The sequence below is a fragment of the Loxodonta africana genome, chromosome 3, assembly GCF_030014295.1.
Source record: "Loxodonta africana isolate mLoxAfr1 chromosome 3, mLoxAfr1.hap2, whole genome shotgun sequence".
NCBI lineage: Eukaryota > Metazoa > Chordata > Mammalia > Proboscidea > Elephantidae > Loxodonta > Loxodonta africana.
This window is the reverse complement of record NC_087344.1, coordinates 102,367,093-102,386,432: the sequence shown is the minus strand read 5'-3', so window position 1 is coordinate 102,386,432 and position 19,340 is coordinate 102,367,093. Positions and strand designations below refer to the sequence as shown.

General features: G+C 46.6%; 1 protein-coding gene across 4 annotated transcripts in view; it reads left to right on the top strand.

Moving 5' to 3' along the window:
* Positions 1–19,340, top strand: part of KANK4 (KN motif and ankyrin repeat domains 4) — a 99,822-nt gene that overhangs the window by 43,875 nt on the left and 36,607 nt on the right. The window contains exons 1-5 of one of the 4 annotated variants that reach the window (XM_023549523.2): positions 480–1,438; positions 6,116–6,306; positions 8,232–8,319; positions 15,009–16,928; positions 18,472–18,583. In XM_023549523.2, the coding sequence (XP_023405291.1) occupies positions 8,304–8,319; positions 15,009–16,928; positions 18,472–18,583 (2,048 nt within the window). In that variant the 5' untranslated portion in view covers positions 480–1,438; positions 6,116–6,306; positions 8,232–8,303. Of the gene's footprint in view, positions 1–479; positions 1,439–1,553; positions 2,216–6,115; positions 6,307–8,231; positions 8,320–15,008; positions 16,929–18,471; positions 18,584–19,340 lie in introns of those variants that run through there. The other 3 variants (XM_064282068.1, XM_023549522.2, XM_003411150.4) reach the window with 3 other exon arrangements.

The following is a 19,340-nucleotide window of genomic DNA, read 5'->3' as shown; positions in this document are numbered from 1 at the left end:
CTCTGGTTGGACTTGAACCTCCAAGTTTTGGTTAGCAACTAAGCGTGTCAACCATTTGCACCACCCAGGGACTCCTGGGAAGGCATAAAAAAAAAAAAAAAAAAAACCTGTTGCCATTGAGTCGATTCCAACTCATAGCATCCCTATAGGACAGAGAAGAGCTGCCCCATAGAGTTTCCGGGGAGCACCTGGTGGATTCAAACTGCCAATCTTTTGGTTAGCAGCTGTAGCACTTAACCACTGTGCCACCAGGGTTTCCTGGGAAGTCATTGGACCTGGTAAAACGGGGAGAGGGGGACTTTTTCCGCTCAGTTTCCTAGTGAAATGTAACATGCCTCTCTAGCTGTTCTCCAGCCAGTTTGGAGGGGATGGCCAATGGTCACTTTAAATGTATCAGAGAGGCAAATGTGCTTTGAAGTTTTTTTTTTTTTTTTTTTTTATATAACCTCAGAGTTCAAGGTATAGTTCTGATTATTTTTTATTCTGATGGTTTGGTCTGTGAACTCAGTGAAAAATACTTTTAACAGTAAAGGAATGTTGGTGTCTTTCAGCCTTGTCTGTGCAACATCATGTGCCCTTTAGTGAGCCCCTCACCCTCCCTGGGGTCCTGTTAGGAAAGCCATATCCTGGGCAAGATGCTCTAGAATCTTGCAGGGAAAATAAGGAGTTTGGTTTGGTGTAGTGGGAAGAACATAGAAGTCTACTCCAGGAATTTTCATTTTAATCCAGTTGGCTCCTGCATGACCCCAGGGAAATCACTTAAACATTCCATCTCTCATTTTCTTCATTGTACCATGGGAATTTTAGTCCCTGGTCTGGCCAACTTTAGTGCTGGTATGAGGATAAATGGGACAGAGATGTGAAGTGTTTTTTAAGTTTACTGGGCTTCATGCAGGCAGCATTTCAGGGGGACTCGTTTCATTGTGGGTTAGGCAGGAACCTGCCCAGAACCCCGGCCTCTGAAAACACATCCCGACTTCAGTGTCTGAGAAGGTCAAAGCTGCTCTGACATGTCTTACAGATGAGACTTCATTTCCTAGGACAGCCTGTCTTGGCTAGAGCCCTAGGAGGTCAAGGGGACAGTGTCCCTATAATGCTTGTGCTGAGCCTGCACAAAGGAGCCCAGGCACTTTCGTGGTCCTCTTTGACTGCCCCCATCCTCTGTATCTCCCTCAGCTCCAGTAGCAGTGCTGGGTCTGGGGAGTTGGGAGCCTCCGCCCCACACCTCAGCACCTGCTTCTGCCTTGAAGAACTGCGGTAGTGGCTGCCGAAGCCTCGGCACTGCGCCTGCCTGGGACACTGTAAAGACCTTCCTCCTCGCGCCCTGCCTCCCCTGGCTCCTTCGCCCGCCCGCTGAAGTCACTGGTCTGTGCTGCAGTTAGAAACCCTGCCCGGAGCTGGAGCCACTGAACAGTGTATTTGCTGGTCCTTACAGCAGGTACTTTCTTGCTTTTCTCTTCCTCCCAGAATTTGGTGCGCGTCGGTGCACTTTGGTGCTCAGGGCAGCAGAGTGGCAGAGCAGCAGGAAGCATGAGCTGCCAGTCTGGCTGCGGGAATCCACTGGTCATTGTTTCTGTCTCATTTAATGATCAGGGCAGTGGGCAGCCTGGGAGATGTCTCATGGAACCTTTTTATGGCTATGGGATCCCCGTAGGGGAGGCGGGAAGAGGAAGTTTCACAAAGCAGAGCCGGGAAGAAGGCGATGCACCGCTGAAGGATTTCAACTCCTAAGGAGGCTGCCTCCTCATTAGGAACAAGTTCATTAATGAGCCTCTTCAGCTGCAGGGAGGAAGGAGGAACAGCCTGATGAATTAAGACTGCCCCAGATGAGCACCCCGATTTAAAGGGGGTGTGCACTGTTTGGGTGTCTTTAGGTGTGACCCTCCAAAGTGATAGCAGCTCTGGGAACTAACTTTCCAGTTGAAGAATTCGAGCCTTCTTCCTCTTTCTGCAACACCCAGTATTTGCTTATTGAGCTGCAAATTCCTTTCTGACCCCACTCACCTATTCCCGGGAGCAGAAAGGAAGTCAGTATTTGCTTTTCCAGCAAGGTCACAGATCACCTGACCAAGTCCTTTAACAGCTGGGAAGCAGACACTGCTGTGCTGAACCTCACTGGCTGGCAGCTCCATCCAGCTGCCCAAACCTTCCTTTCTGGGAGGGAGACCTGTCCTCCTGGCTCCACGCTCCGGCAGGGGGAGGATGTGAACGGAAGGTAATGTGATCACAGCTTTCCTTCCCACAGTTTTCTATTCTTCATGAAGCTCCAGATTCTGCTGCTGCAATGCAGACGAAAATGACAGACACTTAACAGAAAAACGTGGGGATGGAGTTAATGAGATTGTGTTAATGTGTCATTTATTGAGCATGAGTTATGTCTGTTTACCGGGTCAGCGGGAAGTGAGTCCACTGGAGAACTCGGCTGGCAGATCTTTTTAGGGAGTGAATCTCACCTCCCCTGGTGTCTGGGCTTCAGTCCTCTGGATGTTAGCAGCGGCTGTCAGATGTTCCCTGCTTCTTATACTTGGAGGCTTGGGGTCCGGGAACCAGAAAACAGGGAAGTTTTCATCATTTGAGCAGGGATCAGCACTCAGTTTGGGTAATTTTCTTTTTCTTTTGGAAAGGGTGCTTTGTGTTTGCAAGTAACAGTGCAGGGATCGACAGGATTGCCGTTTGCTGTACCACCTTGTCAAGTATTTGACTTTGTAAGGTTGAATTCTTGAAGAATTCTCGTGGCAATGAGGTTGTGCTTTGAGCCAAGCTTTCTTTACAAGGAAATCCAAGGTGCTATTTATTTTGGCATGCAGCCTGTTCTGGGATGAAACACAGCATTTTTATTATTGCAGAATAAAGAGAGGTTTGAAGAACCAGGTTTCAGTGTTAGGACTAAGGGAAGGTTTCTTTATGTTTGAATTTGAGGGTAGAAATGAGATTGTTTGAAAATGATATTATAAGGGAATAAATGTGAAGGGGGGGTGTGGGTATCTGCTGGTGGAATCTGTGCCCCTGGGCACTGAAGGTGCACCCTGCTAGAACCATTTCTAACATAGCCTGCTAGTTATACACAGACCGTCCTTGCTGCCTGCCAGGCACTGACTCTTCGGTGGATTTTGAACAGGCAGCCCTGGTGCCCAACTCTTCACCTCCCCATTGGCTTTGGGAGACTGTACACGGTGATGAAGTCACACAAACTGTCCTGTCCTTTATTAACTGGGTAACTTTAGATGGGGTATATAGCCTCTTTGTGCCTTTGTTTCCTCATTTGTAGCTTGGAGAAGAGACTTATTTCCCAGGATTGTTGGTGTGAGGATGAAATGAGAAATTATACACAGTACCTGACTGACAGGTTTAGTGCTTAGTAGCTGCTCATTTCTTTCCATGAGTTCCATTTGAAGACAGATAATTTTGCCCCTTCTTTTGTTCATTTAAGAGCCATGTACTGAGTGTCTGCCACATGTTAGAATACGGAGGTGAGGGACGGAATGGGCACAGGAATGAGTCCTGCAACAATTCTGACCTTCACAAACTTGCGGTTCAGTAGGGGAGATGAACTAGAGAGAGATAGAGCTAGATATATTCAGGCATGTAGAATATGATGAGCTAATGAGAGTGGTTGAGATCTAATTGGGGAAACTTGGCCCTGGGATAGGACATAAACATAAAAAGTTATATAACAACACCAGGTATTAAAAGATTCTGAACACCGGGGGTCCATCTTAACAGAATGCATAATAAGTTACATTATGTCAGAGTTTTAAATCCTCCAGAGAGTAGCGAAATTCCATTTTTATATTGGTTAAATTCCAACGAAGCTGTTTTTATATTCTGTTCTATTGTAAATAGAGTAGCATGTGTTGATGTGGCGATTATTCTTGGATTCCACTCACCTAACCACATCAAAAAGAGTCCTGGTGGTGTAGTGGTTAAGCTCTCAGTTGCTAACTAAAAGGTTGGCAATTCAAACCCACCAGCCGCTCTGTGGGAGAAAGATGTGGCAGTCTGCTTCCATAAAGATTACAGCCTTGAAAACCCTTGGGGCTTTTCTGCTGTGTCCAGTAGGGTCGCTATGAGTCAGAAGCCACTCGATGGCAATGAGTTTTACCACATCAAACATCCATCCACTGAAGAAACCCCCAGGACCATGGGGAAAAGTGGAGAAGGCTGGAGGGCGAGGAGAGGAGGACTGGGAGTGGTGTGGTGTGTACATGACAGCCCCTCCTTTCCTTCCTGGGTTCCAGGCCGTATAGGGTGAAAACTTGCTGAGCCCTCTTCTTCAGAGAGTGACAGCTCCATTTAATTTCCAGGTTCTGTGACCTTGGAATGATTAGTTATAGTAAAACGCAAGCCTAAAGGAAGTATTAGAGTTCTTATGTAGTTCTTTTTAATGAAATTTGACCTAGTGTGCGCTGAATAATTATTTGAAGATATATGATCTGATACGCAGAGGGGCAAATTCCTAATTCTAGCCAAAGGCAGTGAGTTTTACCAAGCTCTCCAAGGTGATGATGTGAGTTAATGCAACCAAGAGGCCCATCCGGTGGCCTCTTCTTCCTTGGGAGAAGCCTTGTTGCTTGGTGATCAACTTTGGTGAAGCAGATCTCAAGAGAGCAGTGTCCCTTCTCTATGCCCAGAAGGCTTTTCCTGTACATCTGCGGGCGAAGCAGAGAAGCATCAGAGCAGGAACTAGACAATCAGTCATAGCACCTGTGAACTGGGCTCACTTGTAAGCCAAACCAAACCCATTGCCATGAGTCGATTCCGACTGATAGCAACCCCACAGGACAGAGTAGAACTGTCCCATAGATTTCCAAGGAGCGGCTGGTGGATTCAAACTGCTGACCATTTGTTTAGCAGCTGTAGCTTTTAACCACTGTGCCACCAAGGCTCACTTATAGGGCTGGACAGATACTTACAAATTACTTCCTTTCCCAACACTGTGGAAGAAACACCCCCCATCCCCATTTTGAGATGTGAATACTTCTCTCTAGGAGTTTGAGTTTAACTAGGGAAACAAAAAGGACATGTCTGAAAGATGATTAATAATTAAAGAGCAGGCATAAAGCAATTAGAGATTAATTAAATGCTGACCTGGGTAATTTTTTGAAAAGTAATTTTACTCTGATTTCAAATAATGCTTCTTAGGACAGGAGGGATTAAACTGAATGTTGAAGGATGCAAGAACAGTAAGGCTGGAGGAAGGAATCAAATAGGCCAGGGAAGCTGGAGGCCAATCAGAGGAAGAAATGTTGAGAAGACAAGCCAGAGAACAGCAAGAGATACAGTGTGAATAACCACAGTAAGAGCTAACACTTAGAGACTGTTTAAGGTGCTTTATGTATGTTATACCCACTTATCACCTCAAGGACCCTGTAAAGTAAACACTGTTCTTACTATCACCACTATCTCCATTTTACAAATGAGTAAATTGAGGCATAGAGAGGTTAAGTACTTTCCCCAGGGTCATACAACTGGTAAGTGGAAGGACTGAGATTTGAACCCAGGCGTGCTGCTCCAGGATCATCTATGCTCTGAACCGTTGTTATATACTCCTCAGTGAGAATGCAGGCTTGGAGTCAGCTAGACCGAAAAGCAAGCCCAACACTTGCTTGTTATGTGACCTTGACCAGGCTTGTAAACTTTCTCAGCCTCAGTCTCCCTATCTGAAAAACAGAGACAGTGGTAATTCTCTTTGAGTTATTGTGAGGATTAAATGAGATGTTTTTAAATGAGCCCTGCCTGTTGCTCAGTAATGTTATAGGGGGACAGAGGGAGAGGAGAAGGCTGTGGTGTTGGAGAGACAGACCAGGGCACCAAGCTTAGGGTTTGAGGACAGAAGCCACGGGAAAGAGGATTGGTGCTCATGGTGGAAGGCCTGGAAACCAGGGGAAGAAGAGCCAGAAGCCTCAGCACTGAGACCTATGACACTGATGTCCCGGGCACCAGTTTATAAGGCAGCACAGGAGGCATTTTAAAAGCTCACCCCTTTTCTACTGAAACACAACTCAAAGCTGCTTCCAAATTGACTTTTGATTTTCAAGCTGCCAACAGCTGACTTACTGGAAAGGAAGGACGAACTGCTCCTGCAGCTTTGTTCTCACTACGTTTTTTTCTCCAGGCTTCACCTTGACACTGCTGAGCAGAAGCCCATCTCTGAAGGCCTCTTCTGCCTACTGGCTCTTGGAAGACTCTCTGCTCACCCACTGCAGACCTTTGCCACCCATGCTGAGATCCACCGCACGGTCCTCAGCCTAGGAAACTTCTCTGTACAACACTGCTTTGATCAAGGGCCACCCTCCCTCGCCCCAGGTTAGAACCTCTGTACTTCTCCACTGTCTTCCTTCTTAGGGGCCACATTCAGCCCCCTAGACCATCCGCACTTTTGCCCTCCTTGTCCCTAACTTCTCTCCTCCACCTCTGGGCTTCCACCAAACTCAAGTACCTACTTGTTGGGACACAGGATGCTGCTGCTTCTCTCTGTGCCTTTGCACTGAGTCCCTGGGTGGTGCAAACTGTTTGCACTTGACTACTAACCGAAAGGTTGGTGGTTCGAATCCACCCAATGGTGCCACAGAAGAAAGGCCTGGTGATCTGCTTCCATAAAGATTACAGCCAAGAAAACCCTATGGAGTCACCATGAGTTAGAGTCGGCTTGACAGCAGTGGGTTTGGTTTTATTCTAGGGTTGAAGGGAGCCCTGGTCGACTGCTAACTGAAAGGTCGGCAGTTCAAAACCACCAGTGGCTCCTCTGGAGAAAGATGTGGCAGTCTGCTTCCATAGAGATTTACAGCTTTGGAAACCCTGTGGGGTCGTTATGAGTCAGAATTGACTCAATGGTAGTGGATGGGTGGTTGAAGCTGCCTCAAAGACAATGGAAACGCTTATATTAGTATTGCTTCTGCAAGGAGTGTTGCTGCTTACAGAAACCCCGCCTGCCCTCCAGAGCTTCATGAGACCTGCATATAGAAAATTGTTTGCAGGAGCCAAGTCAGGAGGCAGGACAACAGCTTTGGAGACAGTCTCCGTGCTCACAGCAAGAGGTTATGCGAAAGTCTCTGTTTGGCAAACATTCCACTTTCTCTCTTATTTGGCAGGCCTAATGTTTTCTAGACCTCTTCTCTAGTTTACTAGTTGGCTCCCCTTTTTCCTTTTTTCATCCTAGGTTGTTGGGGGCTACCCCTCATCCTTCTCTTTCACTCCCAGCTTCTCCCACCCCTTCCCTCATCACTGGTCCACTTTTCTGCTCTGAAGTTTATTGTCAAGCACATCGAAATTCCTAAAACAACCTTGTTTCCACTGTTGGGGTGTCACAGATAATTCATTATTCAGATGTATGTGGAGTTACAATCATAAAAAGCCAATTTCCTGGGTGATTTGTTGTAATAGGGGCAGGAGTTAAGTTGTTTACCATTATAAGAGTCCTGGGAATGGATTAAAACCTTGGGGGAGCATTTATGGTCAAACCTCAGGGTACACTAATTCATAGTAAGGACAGTATTCTGCTTGAGTAGTCACTCATGTCTTCTGGCCACCTGGGGTGAACCTAGCCTTTTTCTGCCCAAACTTAGAAATTACCTGTAGGTATTTCTCCTTGTCAGTACTTGCAATTACCTTATCTTCGTCTTGTATTTGATTGGGATGTCACCAGTCATTTAGAGATACTCTGATTAGCTTTTCACATTGCCTTTGAGTTGATTCCAACTAATATCAACTGTATAGGACAGACTAGAGCTGCCCCACAGGGTTTCCAAGGAATACGTTTGGTGGGTTCAAACTGCTAAGCTTTTGGTTAGCAGACAAGCTCTTAACCACTGTGCCACCAGGGCTCCACTTTTCACAAAGTGAATTATAATTCTCTTATCAGAGTGGGGCTAGGTATATTTCAGCACTCAATATGTGCTGGTTGTCTGGTTCCAGCTCTTTCACTAATATGTTGAGAGGCCTTGGACAAAATACTTAACTTCTGAGCCTCAGTTTCCTCATCTGCCAAGTGAGGGAGATGGACCAAATGCTTCCTTTAGCATCAACTATGGCTGACATTCCATGATGACACACCTAGAATTACCACCAAAAGTGTGGACAGGCTTTTACTATTCCACTGTGAGGGGCTATGAGCTCATGGGCACCCCTGGAAGAAAGGCAGGGAGGGGTGACCCTGTACTAGGTGCTGTGTTTCCTCAGTATTTATTCTAACTCTAATGAGACTTTCTCCACTTCTCTATCATTTCTTCCAGAACTCTCAGATCAACCCCACAGACTCATCGGATGAAGAGTGCCTGAGAGACTAATGGTCAGCTTTCCTTAAGATGGAGAAAACAGATGGTATGCAGGCTGCTTTTTATTCCCTGAGTTAAAGTGAGTGCTCAGGTTGGAAAAAGATTGTTACCATAAATCCTAGAAATAGGCTAGGGAAAGCCTACAAGAAGATATTCCTCAAATAAGGAGTATTAGGAGGCCCAAACTAGGTATTTCAAAATAGAAGGCAGTAGAGAATGAGAATATAGCCTTATATTAGATTTGTATAATCTTCAGAGTGCTTTCTCATCTTATCCAAATACTCATTACCCTTGTTTTACAGATGAGGATCTTGAGGTCTAGGTAAAAGGCACAATATGGTCAAAGAGCCTCCTTTCATGCCTGTGTGACTCTACAAGTCATTTCACTTCTCTGAGCCTCAGGCCCCTTGTGTATCTTCTTGCTTTGCTGTGTAACAAACCACCCCAAAATTTAATGACTTAAAACAACAAACATTTAACACTTCACAAAAGATTCTGTGGGCTGAACCCCACTGGAATAGGTTGGCTGGGCCATTAGTACAGTGTGGGTTGGCTGTGGTTTTCTGGATGGCTTGGCTGGGGATGGATGGTTTAGAATGGCTACACTCACATGTCTGGTGGTTGATATCATGTCACCTGGAGTATTGCTGATAACTTGGCTATGTGTCTCTCATCATCCAGTATGCCAGTGGGGGCTTGCTCATATGGTGGTGGAAGGGTTCCAAACTCAGCAAGAATAAACAAACCCCAATGTGCAAGCAGTTTTCAAGTCTCTGCATATGTCATATTTGCTATTGACCCAATAGCCAAAGCAAGACAGAAGGCTAAGCCCAAATCAGTGTGGGAGGTGAGTAACAAAGGGTGGGGTACTATTGTGTCTGCTTTTGCTGACAGTCTACCACACCTCATCTGTAAATAGGTATTAATATCTACTTATGGGATTGGTAAAGGATTAAATGAGGTAATGTATGTAAAGTTGTTGGGTAATAACTCTCTGGCACAATGGAAACCCTGGTGGTGTAGTGGTTAGGAGCTATGGCTGCTAACCAAAAGGTTGGCAGTTCAAATCTACCAGGCACTCCTTGAAAACCCTATGGGGCAGTTCTACTCTGTTATATAGGATTGCTATGAGTCAGAATCGACTCGATGGCAACGGGTTTGGTGTTTTTGGGTTTAGCACAACGAACAAGTAGAGCCCTGGTGACACCACCTTTTAGTGCTCCGCTGCTAGCCAAAAGGTTGGTGGTTCAAACCCACCCAGCAGCTCCGTGGGAGAAAAGACCTGGTGATCTGCTTCCATAAGGATTATAGCCTAGGAAACCCTATACGGCAGTACTACTCTGTCATACGGGGTCGCAATGAGTAGGAATTGACTCCTCGACACCTAATAACAATTACAACAGCACAATGAATATCTCAATAAATGTTCCTCTCTTCCTCTGTCCCAGGAATCCTGCTGAAAGTCCTAGACTAGGCCCCCATCTTCTGACCTCCAGTGAGATGCTTTTTCCAGCTCACCAAATTCAGGAAACAGGAGAGCCTGTAATCCTCCTTGAATCACATGGCCCTTCACTGACAGGATTTAGGGACCAGACATCAGCTCCAAGCCCTGCCTCTTCCTTTTTCCAAATAGAGTTACCAAATATTTCAAGAGTCTGCCTTTCTCCCCAGGGAGCTGCCTTTTCACTGTGTCCCTGGAAGTGGTCCCACAGAACACAGCTAATTCCCTTATTGCCCTGGGGGCCTGTCATCCCTGCCTGCCTCATCAGTCCCTGCTCAGCCTCCTCAGCACTGCTGCTGTCAGTCCTCAGGGGACTGCCCACAGTTGACTCCAAAAAGGCCTCCTCCCGTAGGCACAATATTTTCACAAAATAAAGGCAAAGAGGGAAAAGTCTCTGTCGCTGTCTTGGCCTTTTGAAGAGACTTATTTACTTCTCCTTCTTTCCAGCTTTATTTTTGGCCATTTTCTCTCTGGTTTCTGTTTTTCCCATTTCTTTCAGAAACAAAAGGCTTTTGGACTTCCCTTCTTCACCTTAAATGCCTCCAATGGGTTGTCTTACCTGCCACACTTGGTTTTGTCCCTCAGGATAATTACTGTGGCCCTTCCCTCCTTACCTTGTCCTCCTCTCGTCCCCCTTTCTCATGTTTGGGTTGTAACCCTTAAACTGGTGGCTATGTTTGTAGGTCCTTCCCAAAGGTAGAGTGATCTGTTGTGCTTTCTGAGGGAGACCCTCCAGGTAGCTCTGAGCCTCATGTATCTTCTTTCTTTCTTCCCCCCAATTCCTTTTCCCAGTTTCTCCAGAATTATTATCATTATTATTTTAACCTTTATTCCCTCTCAAGGTGTGATCCTAACTTGGAAAGTTAAATATCCTGGGGGCAAAGAATATCCTCAGCAAATCCTCCCTCACCCCATTCAGAACCAACCCAGGTGTGCTTTAGACCACTTTGTGGAGCACCTACTATGTGCTGTGCTCTTTACATGTGTTAGCGCTAGTAATCACGACAACTCCCTAAGTCAGGTGTTATTGTCTCCACTTTACAAATAGGGAAATCAAAATAATTTCCCCAGGGTCACACAGGTCGTAGATGACACAGCCAGAACCCAAATCTGGCCAGTTTGGCCATGGGCTGGTTATTGGATCTGAACTTCATTTTGAACAGAGATAGTACACCTAATAATTTCTTGTCCTGGCCCAATGCCCGGTATGTTGAGTTCCTGCATACCTGTCACCAGGTAGAATTACCATGAGTGGAGCTTAATGTGTGTGGAGGTCTCCCAGCATTCCTCGTGTGCTGGGAGGGAGAGAAGGGATGCAGAGTGGCAGGTGGCAGGCAGTGCAGCATGATGGGTCACCGTGTGTGTGTGTGTGTGTGTGTGTGTGTGTGTGTGTGTGTGTGTATTGTACCCCAGAGTGCTAGGCTACTAAAGTCCCTATTAAACCTGTCATCCTGGGTAGCTGCTCAGTCTCACAGTCTCCTTTGGTTCTCCTCATCTCCCCTGTGGAAGATTTTGCCTTTGAATCTGCTATTTTTTATTTGGTGCTATTATTGTATTTGTGCTCTGGACTGGCTCCCAGAGGCTGCTGGGTAAATCAGTGCATTTCAACTGAACTGAGGAAACAAGCAGATAAATAATGCAGGTTCTCTTTTAGGAGAGTTGTTTGCCTTCTAGATCATAAATCTGTTCTGTACTTAACTTTAGACAAATATCTGCTCTCTGATTTGACCTGACCTCGTAATCCAGGAGGCTGCTGGGTAGACCTGTAGGCCTAGTTGTATAGCAGAGGGCAACTTGGAAAGCCAACATTCAGCTAGCAACAAAAGAAATGGCTCTCATTTACTAAAACGACCAATGTGCCTTTTAGAGGGGAAGCAGGATGGTAAAAAATTGTGTGAGTTAATGGGAACTTATTAGGAGTTTTTTGGGTGCTGGAAGAGTGTTTACCTTGCCCACCTGAAGTCCAGGTGTCTGCTGCAGAAGCTCTGGAACCTGATGCAGTGCTGCATTCTGCTCCCTGCTGTGGTTGTGACATAAAAGCCCACAGGCCCTGTGGCTGTACTTAGCCCTGATGGCTAGTAGGCTCCACTGGGTCCGTGTTCGTGAGTTTGGCCTTTGTGTGTCTAGTTGGCTTCATTTAGTACTTTGGTGATAACTGCACATCCCGAAGCATTGTGGGTCATCTGCCAAGCATGTGACATGGCTACAAGAAGGAGACATCAGGCAGGCAAGTGAGAAGAGTTCAGCCCCAATCTGTCATCACACTGAGGAGAAAATGTGCCCAGTTTGGCCATGCCATCGTTTGCACCTTTTCTTTAACCTGTCTCTTTCCTTCGTTGCCTATAGTTTCTCTTGTTTCCGTCATGGCAGCAGTCTCCCAACTAGTCTTCAGACCCCTGGTTTGTCCTTCCTCTAATCCTCTACAAGAACACTCTTTTGGAAATCACACATTTGACTAAGCCATTCCCTTGCTTAAAATGCTTCAATATTCGTGTTACCTAGAGAGTAAAGTCTAAGCTTGTTAGCATGGCATAGAAGTTACTCCATGATCTGGCTCTTGATTACATTTCCAAGTTTACTTTCCCTATTCCCTGCCCTTCTTTACTACCCTTTAAGTTCAAGCCATATCAACTGCATTTGCAGAACCCTGAAATACTATGAAATTTCATACCTGCATGCCATTGCAAGTTCTCTGACATATGTTGAGAATGCCTGTTCTGGTTATTTATTGCTACATAACAAACCAACCCAAAACTTAGTGGCTTAAAATAATCATTTATTATTAACTTAGTACTGAGGGTTGATAAAGAGCCATGGCACACAGTGGTTAAGCACTCAGCTGCTAAATGAAAGGTTGGCGATTTGAATCTACCAGCCGCTCCGCAGGAAAAAGTTGTGACAATCTGCTTCCACAAAGATTACAGCCTTGGAGACCCTATGGGACAGGGTTGCTCTTCTATAGGGTTGCTGTGAGTCAGAATTGACTTGATGGTAACAGATTTGGGGGTTGACAGGCTCAGCTGAATCGTCCCTCCTGCAGTTGAAGTCAGATGATAACTAAGGCTGGAGCCACCTTAGCTTTTTAACTCATGCCTGCACCTGCATTAGAATGACTGGAACACAGAGGGTTGATTAATCATCTCTCTTCTCTCTACATGACTAGTTTGGGCTTCCTCACAACATGGCAGTCTCAGTGAAGTTGCACTTCTTACATGACAGCTGGCTTCCCAAGAGTGTACATTCCAAGAGACCCAAATGGAAGCTACATGGCTTCTTATGACCTAGCCTTAGAAGTCCCTCAACATCACTTCTGCGGTATTTTTAGTTCAAAGCAGTGGCAGGCCAGCCCAAATTTAAAGGGGTGGAGATACAGACTCTACCTCTCAATGTGGGATTAGCTTGATTGTATAGAGTGGGTAGGAATTGATGGTGGCCATCTTGGAGATAAACTGCCACAATGTCTTCCACTGTCTTGTTCACCTGGAAAATTTCTATCAATTCTTTTAATGCTCAGCTCATATGTCATTTGTGTGACATCATCCCTCTCCTACCAAAGCAGAAGTAACCTCCAAGTTCAAGAAAATAATTCTGGAGAAACTGGGAAAATAAGTCAGGGAAGAAGATTGTACTTAAATGTTACCCTCTTGATCTTACTGCATTGTATTTGTTGGTGTCTCTCCTACCTGACCATAAATTATTTGAGGGTGGAGGCTGTACCCATGTTACCTCTATGTCCTTAGGGTCTAGCCTAGCAACTGACATGTAGGTGCTCAATAAACAGTGATTGAGTAAGTAAATTGAATTATTGCTCTTTCGTAATTTTGCACGATCTACTAAGTCACAAAGACTTTGTTGAGCCCCTCTGTCAAAGGAGGGCGTGGAGTCAAAGGAAATCGTTTTCCATCATGAGACTTTAGTTCTTTACATTTTGGGCTTCCAGAAAGATAGTATGTATAATATTAAGCACATATTGAATGCTTATCATCTGCTAGGCATTCTTCTAGGTAGTTTATATGAATTAATTAGTCCTCACAATAATTTTAAGTGGTAGATTCCTATGATTGTTCCCATTTTGCAGAAGAAGAAACACAAGGAGGCTAAGTAATTTCCCTAAGGTCACAGAGCTAGTATGCAGCAGAACTGGGATATAAACCAGGTTCCAGAGTCCATATTAACCTCTGTGCTCTCCACTAATATTCTGTCCTGAGCATGGCATTTTGGGAGCATATTTAACAGACTGTCAGCGGTAATGAGGGTTGTCATATAAGGAACACTGAAGGAACAAAGACTAACCTAAAGAAGAAGCCACTCAGAGACAAGTCCCTGTGGATTCATATATTCGAAGAACTGACTTGTTCTCAGCGTCCTATACTGAAGTCAATAGGTGGATACTGCATGAAGATCAATGGCCCCTTGGTACATTGGAGAACTTTCTCAATGAGATATCCCCAGATAGTCTGGTCTGCCCTGAAAATTTGTGAACCCCGTACCTCTTGCAGGATGTGTGCCCACGTCCCTCTCAACATTTCCCTCACTGCTTTTCTTACAGTCTTTGAGAAATGTGATGTTTCCTTACTTGGAATGGTTTTTGACAGTGAAATTCATGTTTGTTAAGCACTAATCAGTTTTTAGGTGGAAAAGACCATAGGCTGTACATGACTCCTTGTTTCAGTTCTCTCTGATATTCCTGTACCTGGAGGCTCAGACATTTGAGGAAGCTTAAATAATGTAGAAGGCATTGATATTACTGGCTTTAGCAAGATTTATTCAAACCTATTTGAATAGCACAAGGTTCTTTTTTAATGCTTAGACGATTGTGTATCTCAACCTGTGAAAACTTTCATGTCTGTAATTGCCAATTAGTACCCTAATTTGGCAAATTCCTGGCCACTTTGGTTCAGCAATTACATGACTCAAACCTGGAAAAACAGTCTGAGACAATTTTGTTGGGTGTGCAGGCAAATTACACAGGATAACAGATGACATTCTGCAAATTGGAAACTGTTTCCTCTACCTCTTTCCTTGCAGACATTGGCTAAGTACACATTGATTTAATATGATGGTTTCTCAGCAGGACCAAAAAGACTGTGAGCAGCATCTCAGCATAATTTAGTCTGTACCATTTAGGAGACGGCTCATGTGATAGTGCTAAGTCAAAATCAAAGATATTAGGCTTCGCTACCCTGTAGTGCTTATTAACTTTGTGCTTCTTTTTCACCTCTTGTGTCTCTCAGCCAAAGACCAGCCCTCTCAGGTGGATGAAGAGAAGGACCCACCCAAGAGCCACCCTTACTCCGTGGAGACCCCATATGGCTTTCATTTAGATCTGGACTTTCTAAAGTATGTGGATGACATCGAGAAAGGAAACACCATCAAAAGGATTCCTATCCACCGACGGGCCAAGCAGTCCAAGTTTAGCACATTGCCCCGAAACTTCAGCCTTCCTGACAGTGGGGCTCGGGCCCATGCTGCTCTTCCCCACTCACACTGGTCCCCAGTGGTGCCAAGGAAGGTGTCACATGAGTTGGAGGAGCGAGCCCAGACACGGCCACTTGGCGATTCCTCCCAAGCCTTAGCCAGCGGCAGCGAGGTGAGCTACCATAGGAAGGCCCTGCTGGCCGAGGCCACCAGGCAGCTGGGGGCAACTCCTCCTGAGGATGCTGAACTCTTCCCTGGGGGTGGACGGCCCCAGCTTTTGAGAGCATCCAGCATGCCAGCCACACTGCTACAAAACAGGGCCTCCGAGGAGCCCAGCCTACCCTCAGCTCTCCCGCCACCTCCTGTCCTCCCTCCACTTCAGGGTGAAGGCAGTGATGTTACCTTTGGCCCTGCGGAAGGATTTGCAGGTTTTCACAGCTCCAGCCCACAAGCATCGACTCAACCAAAAGACAGAGAGTTTGGAGACCTGGTGCCAGGGATTCCAGAGCTGGTTCAGGAGGGGACCAAGCCTCTGGGGGGTAAAGAGGAGGCTCCAAATCACCTCTCTTTCCTGGCTTCTCCTTCCTCATCCCAGAGTGCACTCGTAGAGGATGCAGAAGACAAACGTGAAACCAGAGAAGCAGAGGTGGTGAGCACTCCTGGCTCCCCAACACCAAGTCCCCCACCTCTGCCATCACCCATCCCTGAAAATGATCTCCCCCTAGAAGAAATTGAGCTCAACATCAGTGAGATCCCACCCCCACCACCTGTAGAGGTTGATGTAAGAAGTATTGGTATCAGGGTGACAGAGGAAAGCCTGGGCTTTGCCAGGGTGGATCCCAGTAGTATCTCCAGCCTGAAGCAGCAGGTCACAGCCCTTGAGGGTGAGTTGTCTGGAAGGAGTGAGGAGCTGGCCCAGGCCAGAGCTACCCTCCAGCAGCAGGAAGAAGAAATCAAGGCCAGGGAACAGAGGATTCAAGAGCTAGAGTGCACTGTAGCCCAACTAGAAGAAAAGCTTAGCCAATATAATTCCAAAGACACTCAGGGCCAGACCGACGCCATGGTGAACACTGACCCTCTTCATGGACTCTCTACCAGGGAGGCATATGACAAGAGCATTGGGGTCAACCTCCTGGGCATGACAGAATCTGAAAGCTGGGAGGCCAGAGGAGAGGAGAATGGGCTCCTATTGGGGCAAGGCAGCCACAAACAAGGGGATCAGAGCCCAGCAGAATGTATGCTATCACCCCCGCTCTCACTGCCGCAGGGACCTGAGATGGTCCTCACCTCTTCTTTACATAGCTGCCTTTCCACTGAACTCAGGATAGAAGAAGTAGGTTCTGAGCAGGAGGAAGGCCCTCAGGTAGGAACCGAGGGTCTGGCCAGTGAAGCAGGAGGCCCTCCATGGAGCAGCAGCAGAAAGACTCCTCCGGCAGGGAGGGAGAAGGCTGGTCCAGAGCTCCCAGGGAAGGAGCGCCCAGAAAGGCCACCAAGCTCACCCACAGATGCCACTATTGGGCAATACGTTAAGAAGATCCAGGAGCTCCTGCAAGAGCAGTGGAACTGCTTAGAACATGGATACCCAGAGCTGGCCAGCGCCATCAAGCAGCCAGCCTCCAAGCTCAGCAGCATCCAGAGCCAGCTGCTGAGCTCTCTCAACCTGCTGCTGTCCGCATACTCGGCCCAGGCTCCCCCTCCGGAGCCCCCTGCCCCCTCCTCCTTCTCCCCGCCAATGGGTAAATACTGGTGCCCCAGACGGGGAACCGTTTCTCCCTTACAGGCTGAGTCAGAGGGAAAAAAAGATTTTTAATGGCATGAGTATGTATTTAAAAAAAGATTTAGGCCCCTTTGAGAACCTAGTGGAATTAAAACGGATCTAGGTAACAGCAGAGGCTCGATACCCCCGCTCTTGTTCTTGCCGTCAGGTTGGAACTGAGTGTAGGGCCACCGCATATAGCTGTACAGATAGCACAGGGCACACAGATGCCAGAAGAGGAGGCCCACCTGTCTCTTGCCAAGCCATATGCCTGCAGAACTATGCCCACTCAGAGGGCGGCTATATCTCATTTGTGTTGCTCAAAGGCAATGTCCAGGTGACACGCCCCTGGTTCTCATTGCTGGCCTCTCCTCACTGTTTCCTGGGCCCTTGCATTCTGTGTTCCTCTCTGGTGCTTACGTCGCAGAGGTTTTCTCTAGCCTGGTTTTGGAGGAACATTATATTGAGATCTGGAATAGTTCACTGGAGATTTCCCCTGTGTGTGTGTGTGTGTGCGCGCGCACGCGTGTGCCCATGTGTGCATTTATGCATGTATGTGTGAGTGTGTGATCCTCACATGTGGAAATCTGCCCTGTGGCTGAGCGGTACTTCCTCTTGTAACAGATCAGACACTCTTCACTCTTGAGTTAAGTAGAACCACATTTCACTTTGCTCAACAGGCAGTTTGTGAATCTGCTTCCTGCCTCAGATCACAAGTTGGCTGCTTTCTCATTATTCGGTGCTAGTTCTAGTCTTGCCCGTTGGGAAATGCTTCCCATACTTTTGAGCACAGCAAAAAGAGATTTGTGCTCTTGCTCGCTTGTCTGCCATGACTCCCCCACCTCACGAATGTCAACTTGCATGTGAGTCAGGAGGGAGCACGGAGGTGCCCTCCAGTAGAAGTGAGGTGTTGGGCTAGTTGTGAGAAACCTAAGTTCTACGCCTGCCCTGCCATTTACTGACCATATGACCTTGAGCAAGTCTGAGCCTCAGATTTCCCAGCCATAAGATAGGGGCAACAGTGGTACCTACCCCACAAGGCACTTTGATGAGCATACTCTCACAACTCCACTCTGTCAGCCACGCATAACCAACCCCAATTGCTGCTGAGTTAACTCTGACTCGAGGCAGGCCCATGTGTGTCAGACTAGAACTGTGCTCCATAGAGTTTTCAATGGCAGGTTTTTCAGAAGTCAATCACCATGCCCTTCTTCTGAGGCACCTCTGGGTGGATTCTAACCTCCAATCTTTCAGTTAGCAACTGAGCATGCTAAGCATTTGCCCCACCTAGGGACTTCATGTAGAGTGGCATTATTAACAGGGGCAGTTCTGCCAGCACTGACCACAAAGCTGGGTCCCCTAAAGGGCCCCCTGAATATTTAATTTACATCATCTGATTTCCTGTCCCTTTCAGCCTCCTCACACACCCTCAACATGTACCCTTTCAAAGCAAGATTTCTGGTTTTGCTGTATTCTGGGGCATTCCCAAGATCATTCTAACCTGTCATGTTGTGTCTGCCTAGAGATCTCCCCGCCGACCAGCCTTAAATCCATAATGAAAAAGAAAGACTATGGCTTCCGTGCAGGAGGTAATGGGACCAAAAAGAACCTTCAGTTTGTTGGGGTTAACGGTGGGTAAGCATCGCTCATGAAGCTCAGACTGCCTTCCTTGCTACCTCTCCCGCTGTCGACCTTAGCGCTGTTTCCTAGGGGGAGGCATCTGGCTTTCATTCTTCTTCAGGGGGGTTCATCTCAGTGGCCCTTTAAAGCTCCACCTCGGGTGTGCATGTGTTTGGCTCCTTGCCAGCTCTTGTGGTCTATTGGAACCTATGCTTTTCAAATGTTTTGGCTTTGGTTTCCCCCAGGGCCAGAATTCCAGTGGCTTCTGGGAGTTTGGGCAGGGGGTGGGAGGGATGGGCCCTTTAGGAAGGGATTTAACCTGAACCCCAACACTGAAACTAATACGAACTCTATTCATTTGTAGAATTTCAAATTTAATCCATTTAATTTTTTTTTTCTTTGACTGCAAACAAAGTGTTTTGGGAAAAAGAACAAAGCCTTATATATTCTAGACAAGAGAACATTGGATTGAGAATATTTTCTAAATCATTCATTCAACAAACATTTATTAAATGCTGACAATGTGCTAGATGGTGAGGATAAAAAAAAATCACATAAATCATGGTCCCTGCCTTTAGCTCACAATTTGGGCAAGAGCAGAGATAAGACAAGAAGTAAAGATGAAATGATAATACACCGAGATAAATTCTATTAGAGAAGGCAGTGTAGGCTGCTTTGGAAGCCCAGAGGAGGGCCACCTGGCCTACTCAGGTGGTGGGTCCAGGAGAGTGCCCAGAAAAGGTTGGAGTCCTTGCTCACTTGGGTCATATCA